Below are 22,383 nucleotides of genomic sequence, written 5' to 3' on the forward strand. Positions count from 1 at the left end.
GAGCAGACGGGAGACAGGAAATGGTGTAAGAGTATAGACAGGATAGGTTTGGGGGTGAGCAGACAATATAGATGGGAAGGAAGATGCTTAGCAGCAGGCAGGACTGTGCCCTAAGGATGCTCAGACAACAAACATTCCCCATCTGGGCCATCTTGGCAAAGGGCAGGGCTGAGCGGAGCTGTCTGTGGCCTGCAGAGGTGACACTGGTGAGGCCCACTGTGGCTTGGAGCTGGTCAGCCTTCCCATCTCCCACTGGGGGACCCATCTGGAGTCTGAGGGGGACAAGCCGACCTGCGGGTGGGGAGAGAGGCTCCTCACAGCACCTGACACATTGCGTGGCCCAGACTCTGATTCTGAGTTGGGCAGGCCTCGTTTGTAAACATTCGACTTGGGGGTGGAGTAAGGTGGGCCTGAGCTCTCAGTAAGGGCAGAGACAAAATAAGAAGGTCAAAAACTGTGCTGGCCAGAAGAGGTGGACAACAAGGTCTGGTTCTGCCTCTGGGGTCAGTGACTCAGATATGCCTGTAGGGCCGGGCGGTGGCGCTGGAGGTAAGGTGCCTGCCTTGCCTGCGCTAGCCTAGGACGGACCGAGGTTCGATCCCCCAAGAAGCCAGGAGCAACTTCTGAGCGCATAGCCAGGAGTAACCCCTGAGCGTCACAGGGTGTGGCCCAAAAACCAAAAAAAAAAAAAAACAAAACAAAACAGATATGCCTGTGAAGAAGCCTTGGGTCTTGGGGTTCTAAGATGATCTGGAGGGTGCCCTGTGAAGGTGACAGCCCCCAAATTCCTCCACAGTTTTTTTTTGGAGAGATTGGGGGCTACACCAGGTGATATTCAGGGCTTACTTTCTGCTGTGCATTCAGGAGTTACTCCTGGCAGTATTCAGGGGACCATTTGGGATGCTGAGGATCAAACCTGGATTGGTTACACACAGGTCAAGTGCGCTCCCCATGGTCCTATTGCTCCAACCATTTCATGAAGAGTTCTTGCTCCTGAGACAACCTGCCCCTCTTCACTTTAGGCTCCCAGGCATGGAAATGTAGGGAGAGTGTGGTTACTTTGTGCCAAGAGATCTCTCACCATCCATGGCACTGCCAGGGTGTCGGGTTTGAGGTGTGGAGGCTGAATGTACCACAGAGCTCCTAGAAGTGGGTGCCCAGATGCCATCCCACCAACAGAGAGAGTGATGTGGGACTCAGAGTGGCCCATGCTCCAGATGTCGGGTCCGAAGGCAACGGCCACATGCTGGCTGGAAGTAGCAGCTAGGCCACCAGGTCCATAAAGATGGCGTTGGCTGTGGTCTGGCCAAAGATGAAGGCTCCCAGGGTGACCAAGAGGACTCCGTAAGCAACCAGTGCCCACCAGCTGCAGGGCAGAAAGAGGGGTACAGATGCTCCTGTGGGCCTGACCCGGGAATGACCTGAACCACTGCTGTGGGTGGTGCATGTCCCTATGTGCAAGAACTTTCCACACAAAGGCGTGTGGGGCCCAAGTGGGACCCACAGTGAAGGAAGTCAAGCCCGAGGGGCACATATGAGCCAAAGGCAGGCCTAGGCTTTGAGTGTAGGCTCTGGAGGCTTCCTGCAGGCAGGAAGGTACTGAGAATGCAGCAGGCCACACAGAATGTGATCCACTCGAAAGGGGTCAGAGTGATATTAGAAGATAGGGTCCTTGCCTTGAACATGGCTGACCCAGGTTTAACTCCTGGCACCCTTTATGGTTCATAGGGTGTGACCAAAAACAAACAAAGACACTAAAAAAATCTTGGATTTGGGTAATAATACAGCAATAAGGTGAGTCAGACACATAGAGCATACATCCTGCTCTCCCCTCAACACTCTGCCCTAGCTTCCTCAGCCCCTCTCATATCTCTTTTGAAATATAAAGACCCACCTAGGCTTAATTAGCATGCGATAGGTACTTCTGTCTTAACAAAACCTGCCTCTTCTCCCATGTGGATTGAGTCTGAACAATAAAGATCACACTCAATCCATGAGGCTGGAAACCCCAACCCCATGCTTTTCTCTCTTATGTTTGTCTTGTTTTCTAGATTCTCACGGTGACCCTGCTTCTCAATCATTCATCTAGGGATGGAGTCAAGCAAGTGATGCCTCTACAGTAAGGTATTTGTCTTTCAAGTGGCTGGCCCAGGTTTGATTCCCAGCATCTCATATGGTTCCCTAAACCTTGCCAGGAGTGATCCAAGAGCTTGGAGCCAGGAGTAAGCACTAGGTACTGCTTAATGTGACCCCCAAACACAACCAACCAACCAACCAACCAAAATAAACCCTTGATGTCCAGGGTTAGAGGTGGGGGACAATTCAACAGGTTGGGGCTTTTCTTTGTATGGTAGAACCTTGGGGTCAGTCTTGGCACTATAGGGTCCTTCCGAGCACTGGTGTGTGGAATTCCATATCCAAACCTAAACCGACCATAAAACAAAACTGCTGACATCTAGGAGCAGAGAGGTAGATCCATGAAAGGGTGGAGGCCTCGCAGGCTCTGGGTCAGTGCCTTGCACCACAAACACAAAAAGCAAAATTCACAAGTCGCCCACCTGCAGAACCTTCCCTACAGGCCTTACCTGGCCGGCTTGACTTCCTCCATTTCAGAGAGCTTGGCTTGAATAAGGCACAACCCTAGAGGGAAAGAGGAGGCCAAGAGGTCAGGTGGGGCCCCCAGGTTCAGAGTACCCTCCCATCACAGAGCTGTGATACAGAACTGCGGGAGCTGATGTCCACTCCTCCCAAAGCCCCTCTGCCTCCACCTTCAGCTTAGAGACCTGCACCCTGCCAGGCACCCCGGGATGCAGAACTAGGGCTGTCCTGGAGGGTGAGTCTGGGCTGCCCACACCCAAGGCCCTGCCCAGTGCACTCTGTCCTGACTGGATACCAGCTTGGTGTCGACTTAGGGCAGGGCAACAGGACAGTCTTCTACAGCCTGGCAGCAGGTATGCAGCTGAAACTAGTGTTTCAGAGGCAGGATGATGGCTCCACCACCCTGTGGTGGGACAGGGGTGAGTCGGGGACAAACATATAGTTGGACCCTGAGCCTACAGGGACTCACATCCTTGGGCATGTTTGGAGGCTGGAAGAAAACTCAGTAGCATGTGTGGGCATTTGGGAGCCCTGGACCAGATCCCTGGCACTGCTTGGTTCCCTAAGGACCAGTTGGGCTGCCCTGAGCACTGAGAGAATGTTGCTCAGAGAACAGAAACAAACAAACAAAACACACAAAGAAAAAATAACACCAAAAAGCATCCTCCAAACAAGTTCTAGGTAGTTAGTCTTGTGATATCTATTTGTACTCAATGTATAAAAGACTTTTTTTAGAGGGGGGCTACATATGGCAATTTTTTTTTTGCTTTTTAAGCCACACCCTGTGATGCTTAGGGGTTATTCCTGGCTATGTGCTCAGAAATCCTGGCTTGGGGGAGCCATATGGGAAAATGCCCTACCGCTGTTCTATTGCTCTGGCCCCATATGACAATGTTTAGGAGTTACTCCTGGCAATGCTTGGGGGATGCTAGGGATGCTGGGGATTGAGCCCAGGTCAGACCTATGCGATGCAAATACCCTACCTATTGCTTCAGCTCCAGCATAGACTTTTTTTTTTTCCTTTTTTCTTTTTTGGGCCACACCTTGTAATGCTCAGGAGTTACTTCTCAGTATGCATTTAGAAATCGCTCTGATTTGGGGGACCAGATGGGATGCTGGGGATTGAACCAAGGTCCGTCCTGGATTGACAGCATGCCAGGCAAACCCCCTACTATCGCTCTGGCCACTCTCAGCAGTGCTCATGGGTTAGTCCTGGCAGGTTCAGGAGACCATAGAGGATGTTAGGGGCACACCCATTTGATGCTCAGGATTACTTCTCGCTACGCGCTCAGAAATCGCCCCTGGCTTGGGGGGACCATATGGGATGCCAGGGATCGAACCACGGTCCATCCTAAGCTAGCGCTTGCAAGGCAGAGATGCCTTACCTCTAGCACCACCTCTCCAGCCCCACCAGCACAGACTTTTTAAAATAATTATTACTGGGGCCCGGAGAGATAGCACAGTGGTGTTTGCCTTGCAAGCAGCCGATCCAGGACCAAAGGTGGTTGGTTCGAATCCCGGTGTCCCATATGGTCCCCCGTGCCTGCCAGGAGCTATTTCTGAGCAGACAGCCAGGAGTAACCCCTGAGCACCACCAGGTGTGGCCCAAAAACCAAAAGAATTATTACTGGAACCAAATAGATGGCTAAATGGTCTGTGCACATGCAAAGCATTCTTTGCATGCAGGAAGTCTGGATTTAATCACCAGCAGAGCATTTTCTTCTCAGCACACTCAGAAGTGACCACTGAACATGGCTCCACTGTCTATTTTGAGGAACAGCCTTGAAATACTTCTAGGCTTGACCCAAGAATAAAAACAAACAAATAAATAAATAAAATAAAGGAAGTACAGGTTGTATGGGCCTGGAAGAAACTTACAGTACATGCCTGGCAGGCCCTAGGCCCTGGGTTTAATCCTTGGCATTCTATGTCATCTTGAGGCTCCCCAGAGACTTCCAGGAGTGCCCCCACAAAACAGAGTATTGATGGCATCTCTGAGGACCTCAGCAACACGGTGGACTCTGAACGCCCTCTCCTTTATGGAGGTCAGGCCAGAGTGAGCAGGGAGGGGAGTGGGGCCCACACCTGGGAAGACGAAGATGAAGCAGGCGGCCAGGCCCCCGACCACAGAAATGACCCGGCCGATGTCAGGAATGAAGAGTGCCAGCAGCAGGGTGAGCAGGAACCAGGTGAAGGTCTGCAGCAGGCGCCGCCGCCGCTCCCGGCCCACGTCCTCCTCCACGGGGGTTCCCTGGTAGCGCAGCCACAGGCCTTCCACCACCGCCCTGTGGGGAAACACGTCAGAGAGGCCCTTCCAACTAGCCCCTGCACCAGCTCAAGAAGCTAGATGCCTGACAGACCCTCTGGTTAAGAGCCTTGCCTCTGAGCCTGGATCACCTTCTGTCACCTGTCAGCAGCGCTAGGAAAGGGGGGCTGGGGAGGGTAAAGAGCGTGGGGCCTTGCAGGGCTTAGGTGGGGCTACTCCTGTGGGAAGGGACAGTCATCACTTTGTAGAAGAGACAGGTGTTGAGAAAAGGATATGGGCGAGTCTTTTTTTTTTCCCTGTATTGTTTGGGAACCACACCCAGAAGTGCTCAGGAGTCACTCCTGGTGGCCTGGAATTGAACTTGGGTTGGATGCATGCAGGACCAGTGCCCAGCCTGATGTGCCATCACTCTGCCCCCGACCCCCCGTGGGAAAAGCATAGGGAATGCATTCAGCAGTGCTCATGGGTTAGTTCTGGCAGGCTCAGGGGATCATAGAGGATGTTAGAGATCCAACATGGGTCTGCCAAGAGCAAGGCTCTATCCATTCTGGCTCCTACAATAGACTTTTAAAATAATTATTACTGGGGTCACAGAGATGGTTAAATGGCTGCACACACATAAAGCATTCTTTGCACGCAGGAAGTCTGGATTTAATCACCAGCAGAGCATTTTCTTTTCAGCACACTCAGAAGTGACCACTGAACACTACCCCACTGGGGTTACTCCAGGCTACGTGACTTGGACAGTGCCATGTGAAACCAGCTTTTAGGGCCGGGTGGGAGCTTACCGGCCGCAGAAGTGCAGGATGGGGTAGGAGGTAAGCACGCTCAGGATGATGAACGCACGGGCTACAGCCACTGCCACATCCTCCGAGGGGTAGGACAGGAGCACGTCGGGGTTCACGGCTGCTCCAAAGGTCAGGAAGCCACAGATGCCTGAGGGGGGACATGCAGGCTGGGAGTAGCTACGTTCTCAGAGGAACTCACCACAGTGGTGCTGGTGGCTAAGCAGAGCCTGGTGGGTATGAGATGGCTCAGAAGCTCTGGGCTTCTATATCTGGAACCACAGCCCAGTTCCTGAGTCGTTCCGTTCATCTAGGTCCAACAGTGCCTGCTTAGTTGGCTTTCCTGCCCGCCCTCAACTTGGACCATCCTGTAAAGCAAACCTTCCAGTGCCTCGAACACATGCCATTCCCCTTTCTGGGAAACTCACTACTCTTGACAGCTTCAGTTCTGGCTCCTTCTTGCAGCTCTGCAGAACCCGCTGTTAACCCCACTTGGTGCCACTCGCAGCTGCTCTGGAGACACCATCTCTGACCAGATGCTGATCTCACGAGGGCAAGATGGGTCCCTCAACCTCCCTTGCATATCCTGCCCCAAGTGCCCGCATTTCCCAGCACCCATCAGGCCCCAGCTGAGAGCTGCTGAACCAGCAGACATGCAGTTCTCTCTCTGGGGGGCAGCAGGAGCCCCACAGTGGCTGGAGGGAGTGTCCACTGGGCTGGGGGCACAGGACTATACCCAGGAGAGAACACTCACCTGTACCCAGGTAGACAGCAAGGGCGATGACCATGGCAGCTGTCACCACCCAGCCCCAGGTTTTCACATTAGGCTGCTGCATGCTATTGAAGACTGGCACGCTGCTGACGTGGCACTGCAGGCAGAGGGCACAGTGACGGTGGGAAGTGACCTTGCCCCAGGGGATAGAGAAGCCAAGGAAAGGAGCAAGGGCTGGGCCTGCACCCCCCACCCCATGGTGTCCTTCTTTTCCGGTCTTCCCTTTATCTGGGTCCCCTCCCAGGGTGGGGCAAAAGGGCTCAGAGGACAGTAGAGGCCACCTGGAATCCGAAGCAGATGGTGGGCATGGCGTTGAACATGGCTACCCAGGAGGTCGGCCTGTGGGCAAACACACCAGCTGCTGCCTGTGGTCCCCCCAACCCTGATTCTCCACTTGTCCCTCCCCATGGCTTTGCAGTCCCTTTTAGCCTAATAAGGCCTCTGCTTGCTCCTGAAGTCTGGGCAGAGAGAGTGGCAGCTCCGTCTTCGGTTCAAAGCTCAGCCAAGTGAGGCTTTGAGGTCTCCTCAACAGACAGAATTCCTGGAGGTGGCCCAGTGCATCTGTTCGTTCATTTTTTTGGGCCACACTTGGTGGTACTCAGGGCTTACTCCTGACAAGCTTGGGGACCATATGGGATACTGAGGACTGAACTCCGGTCCGGTGTATGTAGGGCAAATACCTTACCCCTGGTACTACACCTTGTTGTCCTTTGCCAAGAAAAGCAACTCAGACCAGAGAGGTTTCTCTGAGGGTTGCAGATAACTCTGTGGTCTCTGGGTCCGAAGCTCACCTCTGGGGGCCCCAGAAGAAACTATTCCCTCACTTACCTGGTCAGGACGGCTCCAGGGATCACCTCATTATCAGGCCAGATGTACTTGATAATGACGATAGCAGTGACATACCAGGTGCCCACGACACTCAGGAAACTGAAGGACAGAAGGATGAGTTTCTTCACCAGCACTGCCGCCTGCTTGCTCCCTCCCCAGCTCAGCCCATGGCCAAAAGAGATATGGTTTCTCTGCTGACTGAACAACTGCCAAACTTTTCCCTCTTGCTTCCTCAGAAGGTGTGCAGGCTAGGGATTTCCTAGCAGCCCCTGGTTGCCCAGGTGTGAGTGGATCTGTGTCAGGGCCAGGTAGGGGCTGGGGGAACTCCGAACCTGGCATATTTCTGGAAGCCGATCTCTCTGGGGATGGAGAGGGGCAGGATGAAGAGGAAGGCGGTGAGGCTGATGGTGAACTTGCGGTCTGTGTACCAGGGGCCACTGCCAGCCCCCTCAGGCGCCTTAGTCATCACGGCTATAACTGCAGGAAGGGAGGAGGGGGCACCATGCTGGCTGTCCTGGCACAGTGTTGCTAAATTTCAGCTCAGGGCTGTCTTGTGTCTTTTTTTTAAAATTAATATCCTTATTTAAACACCTTGATTACAAATATGATTGTAGTTGGGTTTCAGTCATGTAAAGAACACCCCACTTCATTGGTGCAACATTCCCACCAATGTCCCAAATCTCCCTCCTTCCCACCCCACACCCACCTGTACTCTAGACAGGCTTTCCACTTCCCTCATTCATTCACATTGTTATGATAGTTTGCCTTGTGTCTTAATTACATTTTTGGGGGGGACCAACTCCCAGTGATGCTCAGGGTTATTCTTTTTTTTTTTTTTTTTTTTTGTGGTTTTTGGGTCACACCCGGCAGTGCTCAGGGGTTATTCTTGGCTCCATGCTCAGAAATTGCTCCTGGCAGGCACAGGGGACCATATGGGACACCGGGATTCGAACTGATGACCTTCTGCATGAGAGGCAAACGCCTTACCTCTATGCTATCTCTCCGGCCCCATCAGGGTTATTCTTGACTCAGTGCTTGCTCAAAGATTACTCCTGGAAGTGCTCAGGGAACCATATGGGATGTCATACTGAACTCAGATTGGCCACATGCAAGAAAAGCACCTACCTGCTATATTATTATTATGTTTTTTGTTTTTTGGGTCACATCCGGCAGCACTCAGGGGTTACTCCTGACTCCATGCTTAGAAGCATGGGGGACCATATGAGATGCCGGGATTTGAACCACCATCCTTCTGCATAAAAGGCAAACGCCTTACCTCCATGCTATCTCTCCGGCCCCTACTTGCTGTATTATTACTGATCCCGAATGCCCTGCATCTTTTGGGTCAAGAACCCAGAGGAGGGGCCGAGAGATAGCATGGAGGTAAGGCATTTGCCTTTCATGCAGGAGGTCATCGGTTCGAATCCTGGCATCCCATATGGTCCTCCGTGCCTGCCAGGAGCAATTTCTGAGCGTGGAGCCAGGAATAACTGCTGGGTGTGACCCAAAAACCACACACACACACACACACACACACACACAAAAAAAGAACCCAGAGGAGGAGTCCCAGGGGAATAGTGAGGCCCAGGTCTGGGGGACAAGGTTCCCTCCCTACTAGGAATCCTCAGAACCCCCAGGGCTTAGACTCAAAGGGGGCTCCTTACTCTTGTCCTGTTGGTCCCCGATGATGATGAGGAAGGCGATGCAGGTGCCAAAGGTGTAGACAGCGATGGCCACCTCACACAGCACACCCATCAGCTTCCCACATGCAGCCCAGACCACCTCCTGGTAGGTGCGCTCATTGCTGGCTTGGGAGCAGTAGCCCAGGATGACGAGGCCGCTGATGATGAAGACAAGCATTCCCTGCAGGCAAGGGCAGAGTGAAAGAGTGTGGGGAAGTCCTGGCAGCCAAGGTTGGCCCAGTTTTGCTCCACATTTATTTATTTGGCCACACCTAGCAGTGCTCAGGGGTTACTCCTGATTCCCACTCAGAAATTGCGTCTGGCAGGCTCAGGGGACCATATGGAATACTGGGGATTGAACCCGGGTCTGTCCCAGGTTAGCTGCATACAACGCAAATGCCCTACTACTATGTGATCGCTCCAGTCCTCTTATTCCATATTGAAAGGGCTAATGCCAGGCAATCTGACCAATGAACTGCAGCTTCCAGGGAATTTAATATTTTGTTGGAGATTAAAGTTAATAATTTGTGGGATTGAGGCCTTCTTGCAAAAACAATAGTTGAAGGATAAGGAGATTGTTAGAGGGGCTGAAGTGAATGCTTTGCAGGCAGGAGGCCTGGGTTGGACTCCTGATTCAGCAGGGTCCTTGAGCACTTAGGTGTGTGTTACTCTGGAGCATCAGTTTGGTAGCAGCTCCTGAACAATGGTGGGTGTGCTCCATCCCTCAAAAAAGGAAAAGCAGGGGCTGGAGAGATGGCACTAGAGTAAGGCATCTGCCTTGCAAGCGCTAGCCTAGGACTGATTGCGGTTCGATCCCCCAGCGTCCCATATGGTCCCCTCAAGTCAGGAGTGATATCTGAGCGCATAGCCAGAAGTAACCCCTGAGCATCAATGGGTGTGGCCCAACAAACAAACTAACAAAGGAAAAGCAAAATCAAGTTTTGAGAGCAGGGGAGATAGTTGAATAACCTGGAAGGTTATTGGCTTTGTATATAGGAGGTTTGGAGTTGATCCTCAGTACTGCATGGTACCCCAAGTATGGCTGGAAGTGACCCAGGTACACTGAAATGGGAGTAGCTCCTATACTTTGCCAGGTGTGGTCCCCAAACCAAAACAAAAATCCCCATGCATTTATTGGTATTTTGGGCCAAACTCAGTGGTGCTCAGGGGTTACTCCTGACTCTGCACTCAGGAATAACTCCTGGAGGTGCTCAGGGGGACAATATGGATTGCTGGGCATCAAAGCTGCATCAGACTCGGGCATGACAAATGCCCTACCTGCTGTACTATCTCTTCGACTCTCAACCCCCAACCATTTTGTGAAGCAGTATTTGGAAAATTCAGGGACCCAATTGTGGTGCAAGGGATTGAACCAGGTTGGCAAAGTAAGCATCCTTTGCTAAGCAAGCAACCTTTACTATCTTGTCTAGTCCCAAAAAATTACTGACTAGACAGTCCATGTTCAAACTTCTTTGATGGCTGCAAAGGCTTCTGAAGCCTCACCTTTCAGAGGAATGAATGCAGGAGCAGGGTCAGTACTGCCTGCCAGGTGTGAGGGAGGAAAGTGTGATCATGAGGGGCAACACCTGAGGACCCTGATCTGGCACCTTCCTTTGGAGACAAAGAGCCAGTTCCCACCTTGCAGTGCCCATCCTCCTCCACACTCACCATTTGCAGAGTGACACCAGCTGCTACGCCCCCGGCTGTGCTGAAGGCAGCAGGGAAGTTGAGCAGCCCTGCGCCCAGGCAGGCATTGACCACGATGAAGATAGCGCCCAGGGTGGAAGTGGTGCCTCTGGTTACACTCCCGGGGGAGCTCTCCCCATCGCTCTTGGGGGCCGTGTCCACACAGGGACTCTGCAGCAGGTGGGCCCGCTCGCCCGCATCTAAGCAGGAACCCCATTCTCCGTAGTCACTGTTGATGCTGACCTGGGCCATGGCCCTGGGAAGTGGCTTCCGATGGGGTCTTCGTGTCCTGCCTCAGGACCACATGCCTGGTGCAGCTCAGTGAACTTTTGAAGCTGGAGGCTGACAGTAGTTTGACAATGCAGTTATCCAGGGAGTCCTCTCAACCTGACTGGAACAAAGCCCGGTGAAGCTGAGACAGCACAGGAAGAAAGGCAGAGTGGGGAGAGGGGTAGAAGACTGGCCTAGGACCTTGTGTCTGGGCCTGGATGATGACTCAAAGGCAGGGAGCATGTGCTCTGCACATTGGGTTCGATTCTGGCACTGTGTGGTACCCAGTAATACTGAGAGAGACCCCCCAAAACCATACCATTAATAGTACTGAGACTATGAACCAAAAACAGAACAAAACAAATACAGGCGCAGAATCCAGAAGTTCAGTGGCCTGAGCTCCTCTTCTACACGGGGAATGCCTGGGTTTGATTCCCAGCACCTTATGATCCTGAGTGCCACCAAGACTGACCCTCCAAGTGCAAAGCTGGGAGCAACTTTTTTTTTTTTTTAAATCACGAGGGGAGTTTTACTGATAGATGGCCTTTTGAAGAGACAGATCATTTTGTCTCCAAATACAGATGTACGGTTTTTGGACCCACCGTCAGTAATCAGGTAAGGCCCCCTGCTGGTCAGGAAGAGGAGCATGCTGGCATCAGTGGGCAATGGCCTGGTTCCATCTCCAGCATTAAGGGGAGAACACGAAGTAGTTACAAGATGCCTTTGTTTGTTTGTTTTTTGTTTTTTTTGGGTCACATCCGGCAGTGTTCAAGGGTTACTCCTGGCTCTAGGCTCAGAAATCGCCCCTGGCAGGCACAGGGGGCCATATGGGATGCCGGGATTTGAACCACTGACCTTCTGCATGCAAGGGAAACACCTTACCTTCATGCTATCTCTCCCATCCCTGTTTGTTTTTGGCCACAACTGGCAGAAATCAGCTCTTATTCTTGGAGATCAAATGTACATTGGCCTTATGCAAGGGCCTACTGTTCTATCTATTGTTCGTGTGTGTGTGTGTGTGTGTGTGTGTGTGTGTGTGTGTGTTTTGGTGATGGATGCGCTTAGGGTGATGCTGGGAATCAAACAGGAGTCAGCTAAATCCAACACAAGTACTTTAACCCCTAAACAATCTCTTCAGCTCCAAGATTCTTTTTTTTTTTTTTTTTTTGTTTTTGGGCCACACCCGGCGGTGCTCAGGGGTCACTCCTGGCTATGCGCTCAGAAGTTGCTCCTGGCTTGGGGGACCATATGGGACACCGGGGGATCGAACCGCGGTCCGTCCAAGGCTAGCGCAGGCAAGGCAGGCACCTTACCTTTAGCGCCACCGCCCGGCCCCCTCCAAGATTCTTTAATAGTTCTAGATACTTCAAGAACTAGAGTTCTGGCGCTAAAGCCATGGAGTGAGCAGTAGGGTGTTTGCTAATTAATTACATGCGCTTATCTAGGATGGACTGTGATTTCATCCCCATGTGTCCCATATGGTCCCCCAAGCCAGGAGCAATTTCTGAGTACATAGCCAGGAGAAAACCGAGTGTCAAAAAACAAACAAACAAACAAACAAAAAACTAGAGTTTTCAGGACAGAGACAATGGTTCAAATCCCAGCATCCTATATGGTCCCCCGTGCCTGCTAGAAGCACTTTCTGAGTGCAGAACCAGAAGTAATCACACCACTGGGTGTGATCCAAAAAACAAACAAACAAAAAAACAAAACAAAAACAACTAGAAAAACAAAAACAAAAACCTAGAGTTCTTGTTGCCTCATAGGCATATGTGTATAATACATCAACAGTATACAGAATTCTAATACTATCTGAGGGCTGTCAGGTGGGAAATTTTAATGAACTATAGACTGAATTTTCAGCTTGTAAATGAAATCAGGATATGAAAAGGCTTTCAATATTCCTTTTATTTTTTTGCCACACCCATAAGTGCGCATAGCTTATTTCTGGCTCTGTACTCAGGAATTACTCCTAGTATGCTATGGTGACCATATGGAATGCCTGGGATCGAACTGGGTCAGCTGCATGCAAGGCAAATGCCTTACCCACTGTGTCATCTCTCCAGAACCTCAATATATTCCATTTCCAAAAATAACTAATAGGGAAAATTTTGAGGGAGATAAGTTCCAGGCATTTTAGAGCACTGCCAGATGTGGCCGAGATGCTCCCACCCAAGCCACCACAAGAAGCCACCAGGATGAACCTCGGTGCAAGGATATAGCTGGAGGTACCACAGCAGAGGCAGAACCAGGGCAGGCATGACCCCATCGACTGGGATTCAAGATCTACAGATAATAAGTGATAATGCCAAAGAGACAGGGACCCAAGCCACCACAAGAAGCCACCAGGATGAACCTCTGTGCAAGGATATAGCTGGAGGTACCACAGCAGAGGCAGAACCAGGGCAGGCATGACCACATCGACTGGGCTTCAAGATCTACAGATAATAAGTGATAATGCCAAAGAGACAGGGACCCCACATCAGCAGGAGAGAGATCACACACTGGGAGCGTCTTGAATGTGTATCTTCAGCTCTGGGGCCACGCCCAGTGGTGCTCATGGGCTTTTCCCGGCTGATAATGCCTGGAATTGAATCCAGGTCTTCTGCAAGCAAAGCCTGTGCTCAGTCCTTTGCACTATCTGGCCCTGAGATGAGGCTGCTAACTCATTCAGGCTTATTCAAGCTTATGGTGATGAAGATCAAAGCGATCAAATCATTGGCCAAAGTCAAAGATTAATAAGCTGATAAGCAAGATCTGGGTTTTTGTTTGCTTTTGGGCCACAGCTGGTGATGTCCAGGGGTTACTTCTGACTATGCATTTAGGAATTACTCCTAAATGGGATTCAGGAACCGAACCTAAGTTGGCAGCATGCAAGATAAGAACCCTACCTGCTGTACGATTACTCCAGCTCTGCCAAGCAAGATCTGGATCTACACCCCCTTTAGACTTTCCAGACTGCTCCTGTACTACTGGGTTTCCAGAATCACCCTGCCTGAGAACTGTGGGTATCTCACTCTAGTACAGCCTCATTTACCTTCCTCTGGCCTCAACTTCAAATTCTTTTTTTTTTTTTTGGTCACACCCGGTGGCACTCAGGGGTTATCCTAATTCTGCAATCAGAAATTGCTTCTGGCAGGCTCAGGTGACCATATGGGATACCGGGGATCGAACCACAGTCCATTCTGGGTCGGTTGTGTGCAAGGCAAAGGCCCTACGCTGTGCTATCTCTCCAGCCCTTCGACTCCAAATTCTTCAGTTTCCAGGGTCCTTAAAAGTTAAGGCCAAAAAATAAAGTTTAAGTTAGGAGTTGGAGAAATAGTACAGAGCTTCAGGCGCTTGGCTTGCATGCAGCTGACCTGAGTTTCATTTCTAGCATCAAAACACAGCCAGGGGTAAGCCCAACCCCACCTAACCCTCCAAAAAAACTCAGGCTGATTCTTCAAGGGTTGGGAAGGTGACTCAGCTGTAAAGCACTTGCCATGAAGGTATTAGGCCCTGAGATCCATATCTTGCATGGGAAAAAAATTCAGGTCAAATCTCACTCTTGTCCCACATGATAAGAGCCCCCTTATCATGTCTGGGTCCCCAGGAAAACAATCACCAATCCTGTGCTCGGATCTAAAAGCCCTCTTTGGGTCCCATGTCTTCCCCATTTCTTTGACACTCATGAACCTGGAGCCCCTAGGTCCCACCACTGACCAGCCTCATGTCTGTTCTGTTTTCTCCTGTGCCAGAATTTCACAGGCACTAAGTCTGCTTCCCTAAGCTAGACTACAGGCAGGCTCATTAGTTTTTAGATTCACCAGCTGTGAGCTGAGTGAACATGTTGCACTGGGCCAGGCATGATCTTCCCTTGAGACTACTGCTAGTTGGTTGTTGTTACCCAGGCTAGTAAAAACTGCCAAAGATTTCCATCCTTTGAGCCTCCTCCCACTGCATCTCCTCTTTCCTGAGGTTGGAGCTCAGGCTATACAGATAGTGAAAAAACTCCATTTAACTTTTCACAAATTCTTCCCTGGTCAGTCAGTGGTCTACAGGGAAGTGAGGACTTGATGGATTCAGCCTAATGAGGGATCTAACCACTGTCCCTTCTGATGCCCCCAGCTCACTGGAGGGATCAGACTGGCTAACAATAAACTAGAGAGATCGTTCAGTGGGTAGGGCGCTTGCCTTGTATCAGTTGACCTGGGTTTGATCCCTGGCATCAAATGTACTCTCTTGAGGGGCCAGAGTTACAGCACAGTTATAGCTAATGCAATGGCATTAACCTTGCATGCTGTTGACCCATGATAGACCCTGGTTCAATACCTGGCATCCCATATGGTCCTCAGAGCCTGCCAGGAGCAATTTCTGAGCGCAGAGCCAGCTGTAACCCCTGAGCAATGCTGGGTGTGGCCCCCCCAAATATGTGTACACACACACAAACACACAAAGTCTCCTGAGCACAACCAGGAGTGGTCCTTGAGTACAGAGCTAGGGGTACAACTGCCTTCTCCCTCTCCCCCCAAAACACCCTGTTAACTAGGACTAAGGGTGGTAAAATCCTCAGTTTCGTTCCATCAAAATCAGAAACCATACACACATGAAAAAGAGAAAATGAAGGGTCTGGGATAACTCAGTGGCAAAAAGAGCCTGGCCTGAAATCCTGAGTACTGAGTCTGTGAATTCCCTATCCATAACTGCCTCACGTGGCAGTGGGCATCCCAGCCACTGGGGATCCTGGTTCCACCATGAAGTGTGCTCTTTGGTACACTATGTGTGAGCCCTTCAGTTACTGTCACCATCATCACAAAAGAGGAAGGGAGACAAATAGAAACTAAAGAAATGGAGCCGGAGGTAAGGTTTTGCCTGCATGCAGAAGGACAGTGGTTCGAATCCTGGCATCCCATATGGTTTCCCGAGTCTGCCAGGCGTGATTTCTGAGCATAAAGCCAGGAGTAACCCCTGCGTGCTGCTGGGTGTGACCCTCCCCCCCCCCCAAAAAAAAAAGGAAAGGAAAGAAACAAAGGAAATGGTCAGTTCAGGTTCTGACACCTGTCACCAAGAATACAATCCAGGGAGCTGACATGATAGTACAGTGGGTAAGGTATTTCCTTTGCATATAGCCCACTAGGATTCAATCCCAGCATTCCAAATGGTCCCCAAGCTGAATCAGGAGTGACCCCTCAGAGCCAGAAGTAAGCCCTGAACACTGTTAGGTTTGGCGCCTCTTCTTCCCCCACCCCATTTCCAAAGAATGCAATCCAGGAATACAGAGCCACAGGCAATATCCCTCTGCTGACCCTATCCACAAAGATCAGTCCTGGTTCCAAGGGCTTCCTCTTATGCAACTTGACTAGCAACTCAGCAAAAAAAAAAAAAAAAAAAATCAACCTTTCCACCACTCAGTTTCCCAGTTCCAAAGGCCCCAGCTTACCTGTCTTTTCCCAACTGGTGGAGCAGAGCAGGACTTTCCTTACTGCTCCTTCTCCCCAAAGGAAATGATTTTCCTCACTTCCCTCTCTGGCCGACACGTCTTTTGTCAAGACAGTATTCACATCTGCTGGCAGCAGAGGAAAAGTTTGGTCAGGAGACTAGAGGAGGGAACCTTGAGCGCTTCTGATGGAATTCACAGATTGGAGCATGTGCCAGGGAAACGGGGGCCCCGGAGGGAGAAAGACTAATCTCAGATCACATTGGGGGTGTGTGTGGCAAAACCAGATCGACGGCTGGTGGCCCCATGATCCGGGAGGCCAGGGCTGGAACCCCCATCGCACAGGCCCCTCAGCTCTGTCTGGAGAGAGTTTCCAATACAAGTGGGGTTGCATTGCAGAAATAAAGAGGGGCGGTGACACTGGGCGGTGGTAGGGGTGGGGCGCTCCAGAGGCGAAGGGATCGATTCCCAGGCCCTCAACTGCGGCGGTGACAGGGTAAACTAGGAAGGGAGGGTCTCCGGGAATTGATGGGACGGAGAGGACACAGGCCGAGCTCACCGTGCTACGGTGCCGGCAATCCCCGAGGGTGGAAGTGGGACCCCGGGAATCAAGGGAGGGAGCGGGTCGGGTATTGCAACAGCAGGGGGGTCGGGGGAGTCGACGATCCAACAACCCTCTCACCCTCCACCGCCTCGACCTCCTGCCACCTACCTGCGGGGCTTCATTAAGAGCCGGCAATGGGAGCACGTGAGCAGCGGTCACATGACCTCCCGGGTCCGGGCGCGGGGATTCTGGGAGTTGTAGTTTTCGGTAGGTCTCACTCTCGGCCTGCCCCGGCACTTGGGAGTCTGGACTTCAGCAGCTGGAGCGGAGTCAGCGGTGTTCCCTGCCCACTCATGCTCTCCTGTTGCTTTTAGTTCTGGTCTCTTGGCCAAGGCAAACGCCGCTCTTGCTTCCCAGCATTAGGAAGATGGGCGCGTTGCCAGTTCGCTGCGCCAAGAATTATTTGGGCTCCTGCGTCCCTGATTCCAATCTCGCCTTTACGCTACAAGCTGGAGTTTCTTTGAACATGGAGATCCAGAGACCATTATGACCATCCCTGGAGAGGGCTGGTCCGAACATTGTCGACATCCTGCTCTTAACCCCAGATTCTAGATTCTGGAACAGTTTTGAGGTAGTAGAGTCACTTGCATACATTTAACTGGTTGTAGGATGGAGCAGGGGGTCCAGATCGTGGTTTGTGCTGGGAAACAGCTTCAAGCTGTCATCTTACATTTTTGTTTTGTTTTGGGGGTTATACCCGGGTTATTATTTCCTTTTTTAAACCAAATCCAGGTGGTGCTCATAGGTGTTATACGTGGCTTTGTGCTCAAGAATCACTCCTGAGTGGGCTGGGGGGTACCATATCAGATCCTGGGATTGAACCCTGCTGGTCGGCCTATGCAAGGCAAGCTCTGTATTATTGCTTCAGTCCCTGGATTATGTATGTATGTATGTATGTATGTATGTATGTATGTATGTATGTATGTTTTTTGGCCATACCCAGTGGCTCTCAGGAGTTAGTCTTGGCTCTGTGCTCAGAAATCACTCTTGGCAAACTTGGAGGACCATATGGGGTGCGGGGGATTGAACCAGAACTAGGGTCGACTGCGTGCAAGGCCAACGCCCTACCGCTGTGCTATCACTCCGACGTCCTTGTTTATTATTATTAATTTTTGGTACCAAGGATCGAACCCACAGCCCCCCAAATGCTTGATAAGAATTCTTTTTTTGGGGCCGGGCGGTGGCGCTAGAGGTAAGGTGCCTGCCTTGCCTGCACTAGCCTTGGACGGACCGCGGTTCGATCCCCTGGTGTCCCATATGGTCCCCCAAGCCAGGAGGAACTTCTGAGCGCATAGCCAGGAGTAACCCCTGAGCGTCACCGGGTGTGGCCCAAAAACCAAAAAAAAAAAAAAAGAATTCTTTTTTTTATTTTTTGGTTTTTGGGCCACACCCGGCGGTGCTCAGGGGTCACTCCTGGCTGTCTGCTCAGAAATAGCTCCTGGCAGGCACGGGGGACCATATGGGACACTGGGATTCGAATCAACCACCTTTGGTCCTGGATCGGCTGCTTGCAAGGCAAATGCCGCTGTGCTATCTCTCCTGGCCGCTTGGTAAGAATTCTACTCTTGGGTTTTATCTCCAGCCTGTTCTTAGAGCTCTTCTGTTTTGTGAACCATAGAGTGACCTCGTGGTGCCAGGGATCATACTGGAATTGGTCACATACTAGGCAAGGACCGTTATGTCTGTACTGTCTCTATGGCACCCAGCCCGTCCTTTTTTTAACCTTTGGGCCACATCCAGCAGTGCTCAGGAATTACTCCTGGCTTTCCACTCAGAATTCACTCCTGGCAGGCTTGGGGGACCATATGAGATGCTGAGATGATCGAACCTGAGTGGGTCCCATGTTGGCCATGTGCAAGTGCGATCACTCCGGCCCCTTGTCTTTTATTTATTGAGTTGTAAGAATTCCTTTCACATTTTGAGTACAAATTCCCTACCAATCATGTGATTTGTAATATTCTCACCATTTCAAATATTAAAGTTATTTTCTTGGGTTTGAACCAAGCCTAATCATGCTGAGGCTACTCTCAGTGCCTGGCAAAGGTTTCCCAAGTCCATCAGGAATGATTTCTGAGTGCAGAGGCAAGAGTAATTCCTGAGCACTGCTGGGTGTGGCCACAAAATCATAAACAACCTGAGAAAAACAAATACTTAAAATGAAGATTGACCATGTGCCAGGCCAGCACCATTACCCCATCTTAACTCTTTGTTAATCTCAGACCCCTATTTTCACTTTCACAATGGTCTTCTAATGCCATTAGATAAACCAGTCCATTCACCTTTTTATCCTATTAGCAATGGGACTAGAAAAAGGGAACCTGCCTTACACCCTGGGCCAGAGTAAGCCTTGAGGATGTAAACAGGCTGTGCTGGCTCCTCCTCCCAACAGCTGTGAAAACACTAGATCTGTCCGGGCCAGATGCTCACTGCTGCCTGTCCTTAACTGCAGTCTTGTCTCTCCTGGTTCTTCATCCATGAAAGCATAGGAAAAGTTTTATTTTTAAATAGTCTTCATTGAAACAAATTTAGCTATCTGAGGGGGGGAAAGAGACACATCTCAGAAGAGAACATGGGCTTGAAAAAGCAAACAAGCTCTATTTACTGGGTTTATGGACTGCAGTGTTTAGGGGAACATGTGGTATAGGGTCAGTTTCATGAGATAAATCCTTCCCCCTCTTTTGTGCAATATTGGGCCTCACCCAGCTGTGTCCAGGTTTACTCCGGGCTCTGTACTCATGGATCACTCCAGATGGTGCTCAGATCAAACCATGGTCTGCCATATGTAAAACATGCAACCTACTGGCTTTATTATAGCTCTGGCATGTCAGCTACAAGAGAACCTTAATCTTGTGCTATCTTTCCTGCTTTTTTTGTTTTGGGGTCATACCTAGTTGTACTGTGATTACTACTGGTAAGCTGGGGGGGGGGGGGGCTATATGGAGTGGTAGGGATTGAATTCGGGTTGGCTGCATGCAAGACAAATACCCTACCCATTGTAGTATCTCTTCAGACCTCTAACTTCCTTAAACACACATACACACTTTTTGTTTTGTTTGTTTTTTTGGGTCACACCCGGCAGTGCTCAGGGGTTACTCCTGGCTCAATGATCAGAAATCACTCCTGGCAGGCTGGGGGGACCATATGGGATGCTGGGATTCGAACCACTGTCCCTCTGCATGCAAGGCAAACGCCTTACCTCCATGCATCTCTCCAGCCCACACACGCATTTTTGAGTCAGAACATAGTACAGTGGGTAGGGCTTTAATTCAGGTTTGGTTCCTGCACCCTAAATGGTTCCCTGAGTCCAGTCAGAAGTGATTTTGAGCACAGAGCCAGAAGTTAAGTCCTGAGCACCACTGGGTAGGCCCCCAAACAAACAAAAATGGGCAAGAGTTTGGGGTCAGAATGATAGTATAGCAAATATGCAGAATCAGGTGTAAGCCCTGAACACTGTAGGGCTGGCTTAAAAAAAAAAAAAAAAAAGAGGGGCCGGAGCAATAGCACAGTGGTAAGGTGTTTGCCTTGTACGCGACCAACACAGGACAGCTGGTTTGAATGTTGACATCCCATATGGTCCCCTGTGCCTGCCAGGGGCAATTTCTGAGCATAGAGCCAGGAGTAACCCCTGAGCACTGCCAGGTGTGACCCAAAAACAAGACAAAGCAAAAAAAGAGGGCCAGAAAGATAGAACAGGGGCCAGAGTGGTGGCACAAGCGGTAAGGTGTCTGCCTTGCGCACGCTAGCCTAGGATGGACTGCGATTCGATGACACAGCATCCCATATGCTCCCCCCAAGCAAGGAGCTATTTCTGAGTGCATAGCCAGGAGTAACCCTTGAACGTCACTGGGTGTGGCCGAAAAGCCAAAAAAAAAAAAAAAAATAGAACAGTGGTAGGGTGTTTGCTTGGCAAGCAGCCGATCCACGATCGACGGTGTTTGAATCCTGGCATCCCATATGGTCCCTTGTGCCTGCCAGGAGTGATTTCTGAGTACAGAGCCAGGAGTAACTCTTGAGTACCGCCGTGGTTTTTCTGACCCTAAAAAACCAAAATAATATAAAATAAAAATAAAATAAAAACAGAGAAAAGTTCCATTTTCAATCTTTGCAATGTTCTTGAATACCAGAAGCAAAATAACGCCAATGTGTATCTCTCTCTCTTTTTTTTTTTTTTGGTTTTTGGATCACACACCCGGCAGCGCTCAGGGGTTACTCCTGGCTCTATGCTCAGAAATCGCTCCTGGTAGGATCGTGGGACCATATGCGATGCCAGGATTCGAACCACCGTCCTCCTGCGTCTAAGGCAAATGCCTTACTGCTGTGCTCTCTCTCCGGCCCCACCAATGTGCATCTTTAGCCTTTATTTGGAACAATAAACATAACTACTGGCTTTTGGTCAGGGACAAGAAACCAGCTAAACCAGCTGCGATACACCCCCCTCACAACCTCCCACTAAGGAAAACCACAGTAATAACAACAAAGATAACCCCAGGAGACAGTGGTTGGGATGACAGTGATTTTATTGTAACAGGTGGTGGTCACCTTTCCAAAGGGTCAAGCCTGAACCCAGCGGGCAGTATAGAGGATTAAAACCAAATGGAAAGGATGCCCAGAAAGCTCATTGTTGTTCTTCCACCCAGCAGGGCCTGATTCAAAATGAGAAGGGTACACGACTGTGCTGAACGAACCTAGTTACAGGGTCCGATGGGACAGAGGCCATGGCATGATAGGGGCAATGAAACCATCACTGGAGAGGATGTAGAAACAATATGTAGTTCCCTACTATTTACTATTTATTCTTCATGTGACAGGGAAGGGGTGAGCGGAAAATGCGCTTAGCTTTCCTATAAGCCAATCATATAGAATGGGGCCACTGGTCAACCAAAAGGAGAATAGGATTAAAATCTGGGCTAGTTACCGATCTTTTTTTTTTTTTGGTTTTTGGTTTTTGGGTCACACCCGGCAGCGCTCAGGGGTTACTCCTGGCTCTACCTCAGAAATTGCTCCTGGCAGCTTGGGGGACCATATATGATGCCGGGATTCGAACCATCGACCTACTGCATGCAAGGCAAACGCCTTACCTCCATGTTATCTCTCCAGCCCCTAGTTTACCGATCTTTGTGCTGAAGGAAATGAACAGCAATAAGGGAGGAGAGAAACATTAAATGTCCACAAGAAATTAAAAGGCGAGCCTTCTTATTTAAATAAGACAGGAAATATTCTTGTTTGCTGTTCAGACAGCAAAGTCACTGATTTGCAGAAGACATTATTTCTGTAATAAGATCTACTGACTGATAAGGTTGCCTAATCACAGAAAACAAACATGGTTAGTGTCAGATTAGATCTCAACAAACCTGAGAAGAGCTTGTTCTCATGCTGGGCCCACTGAGGAACCCCCTGCACCAAAAAGGTGTTTCAGTTAAAGCTTCTGAAATATTGCAATGGTTGACAGGGAGGGTTTTCTCTTTTTTTAGGGGTT

General features: G+C 50.3%; 1 protein-coding gene across 1 annotated transcript; it reads right to left on the reverse strand.

Moving 5' to 3' along the window:
- Nucleotides 1–714: 714 nt before the first annotated feature.
- Nucleotides 715–10,992, reverse strand: SLC38A7 (solute carrier family 38 member 7). Its single transcript, XM_049786131.1, has 10 exons — nucleotides 10,600–10,992; nucleotides 8,914–9,112; nucleotides 7,582–7,726; nucleotides 7,250–7,348; nucleotides 6,703–6,760; nucleotides 6,404–6,518; nucleotides 5,653–5,800; nucleotides 4,684–4,883; nucleotides 2,586–2,640; nucleotides 715–1,366 (listed from the first exon to the last, which is right to left on the reverse strand). The coding sequence occupies exons 1-10, from the start codon at nucleotides 10,867–10,869 to the stop codon at nucleotides 1,264–1,266; spliced, it is 1,392 nt and encodes a 463-aa protein (XP_049642088.1). The 5' UTR covers nucleotides 10,870–10,992; the 3' UTR covers nucleotides 715–1,263.
- Nucleotides 10,993–22,383: the final 11,391 nt, after the last annotated feature.

Source organism: Suncus etruscus, chromosome 14, assembly GCF_024139225.1.
Source record: "Suncus etruscus isolate mSunEtr1 chromosome 14, mSunEtr1.pri.cur, whole genome shotgun sequence".
NCBI classification, from domain to species: Eukaryota; Metazoa; Chordata; class Mammalia; order Eulipotyphla; family Soricidae; genus Suncus; species Suncus etruscus.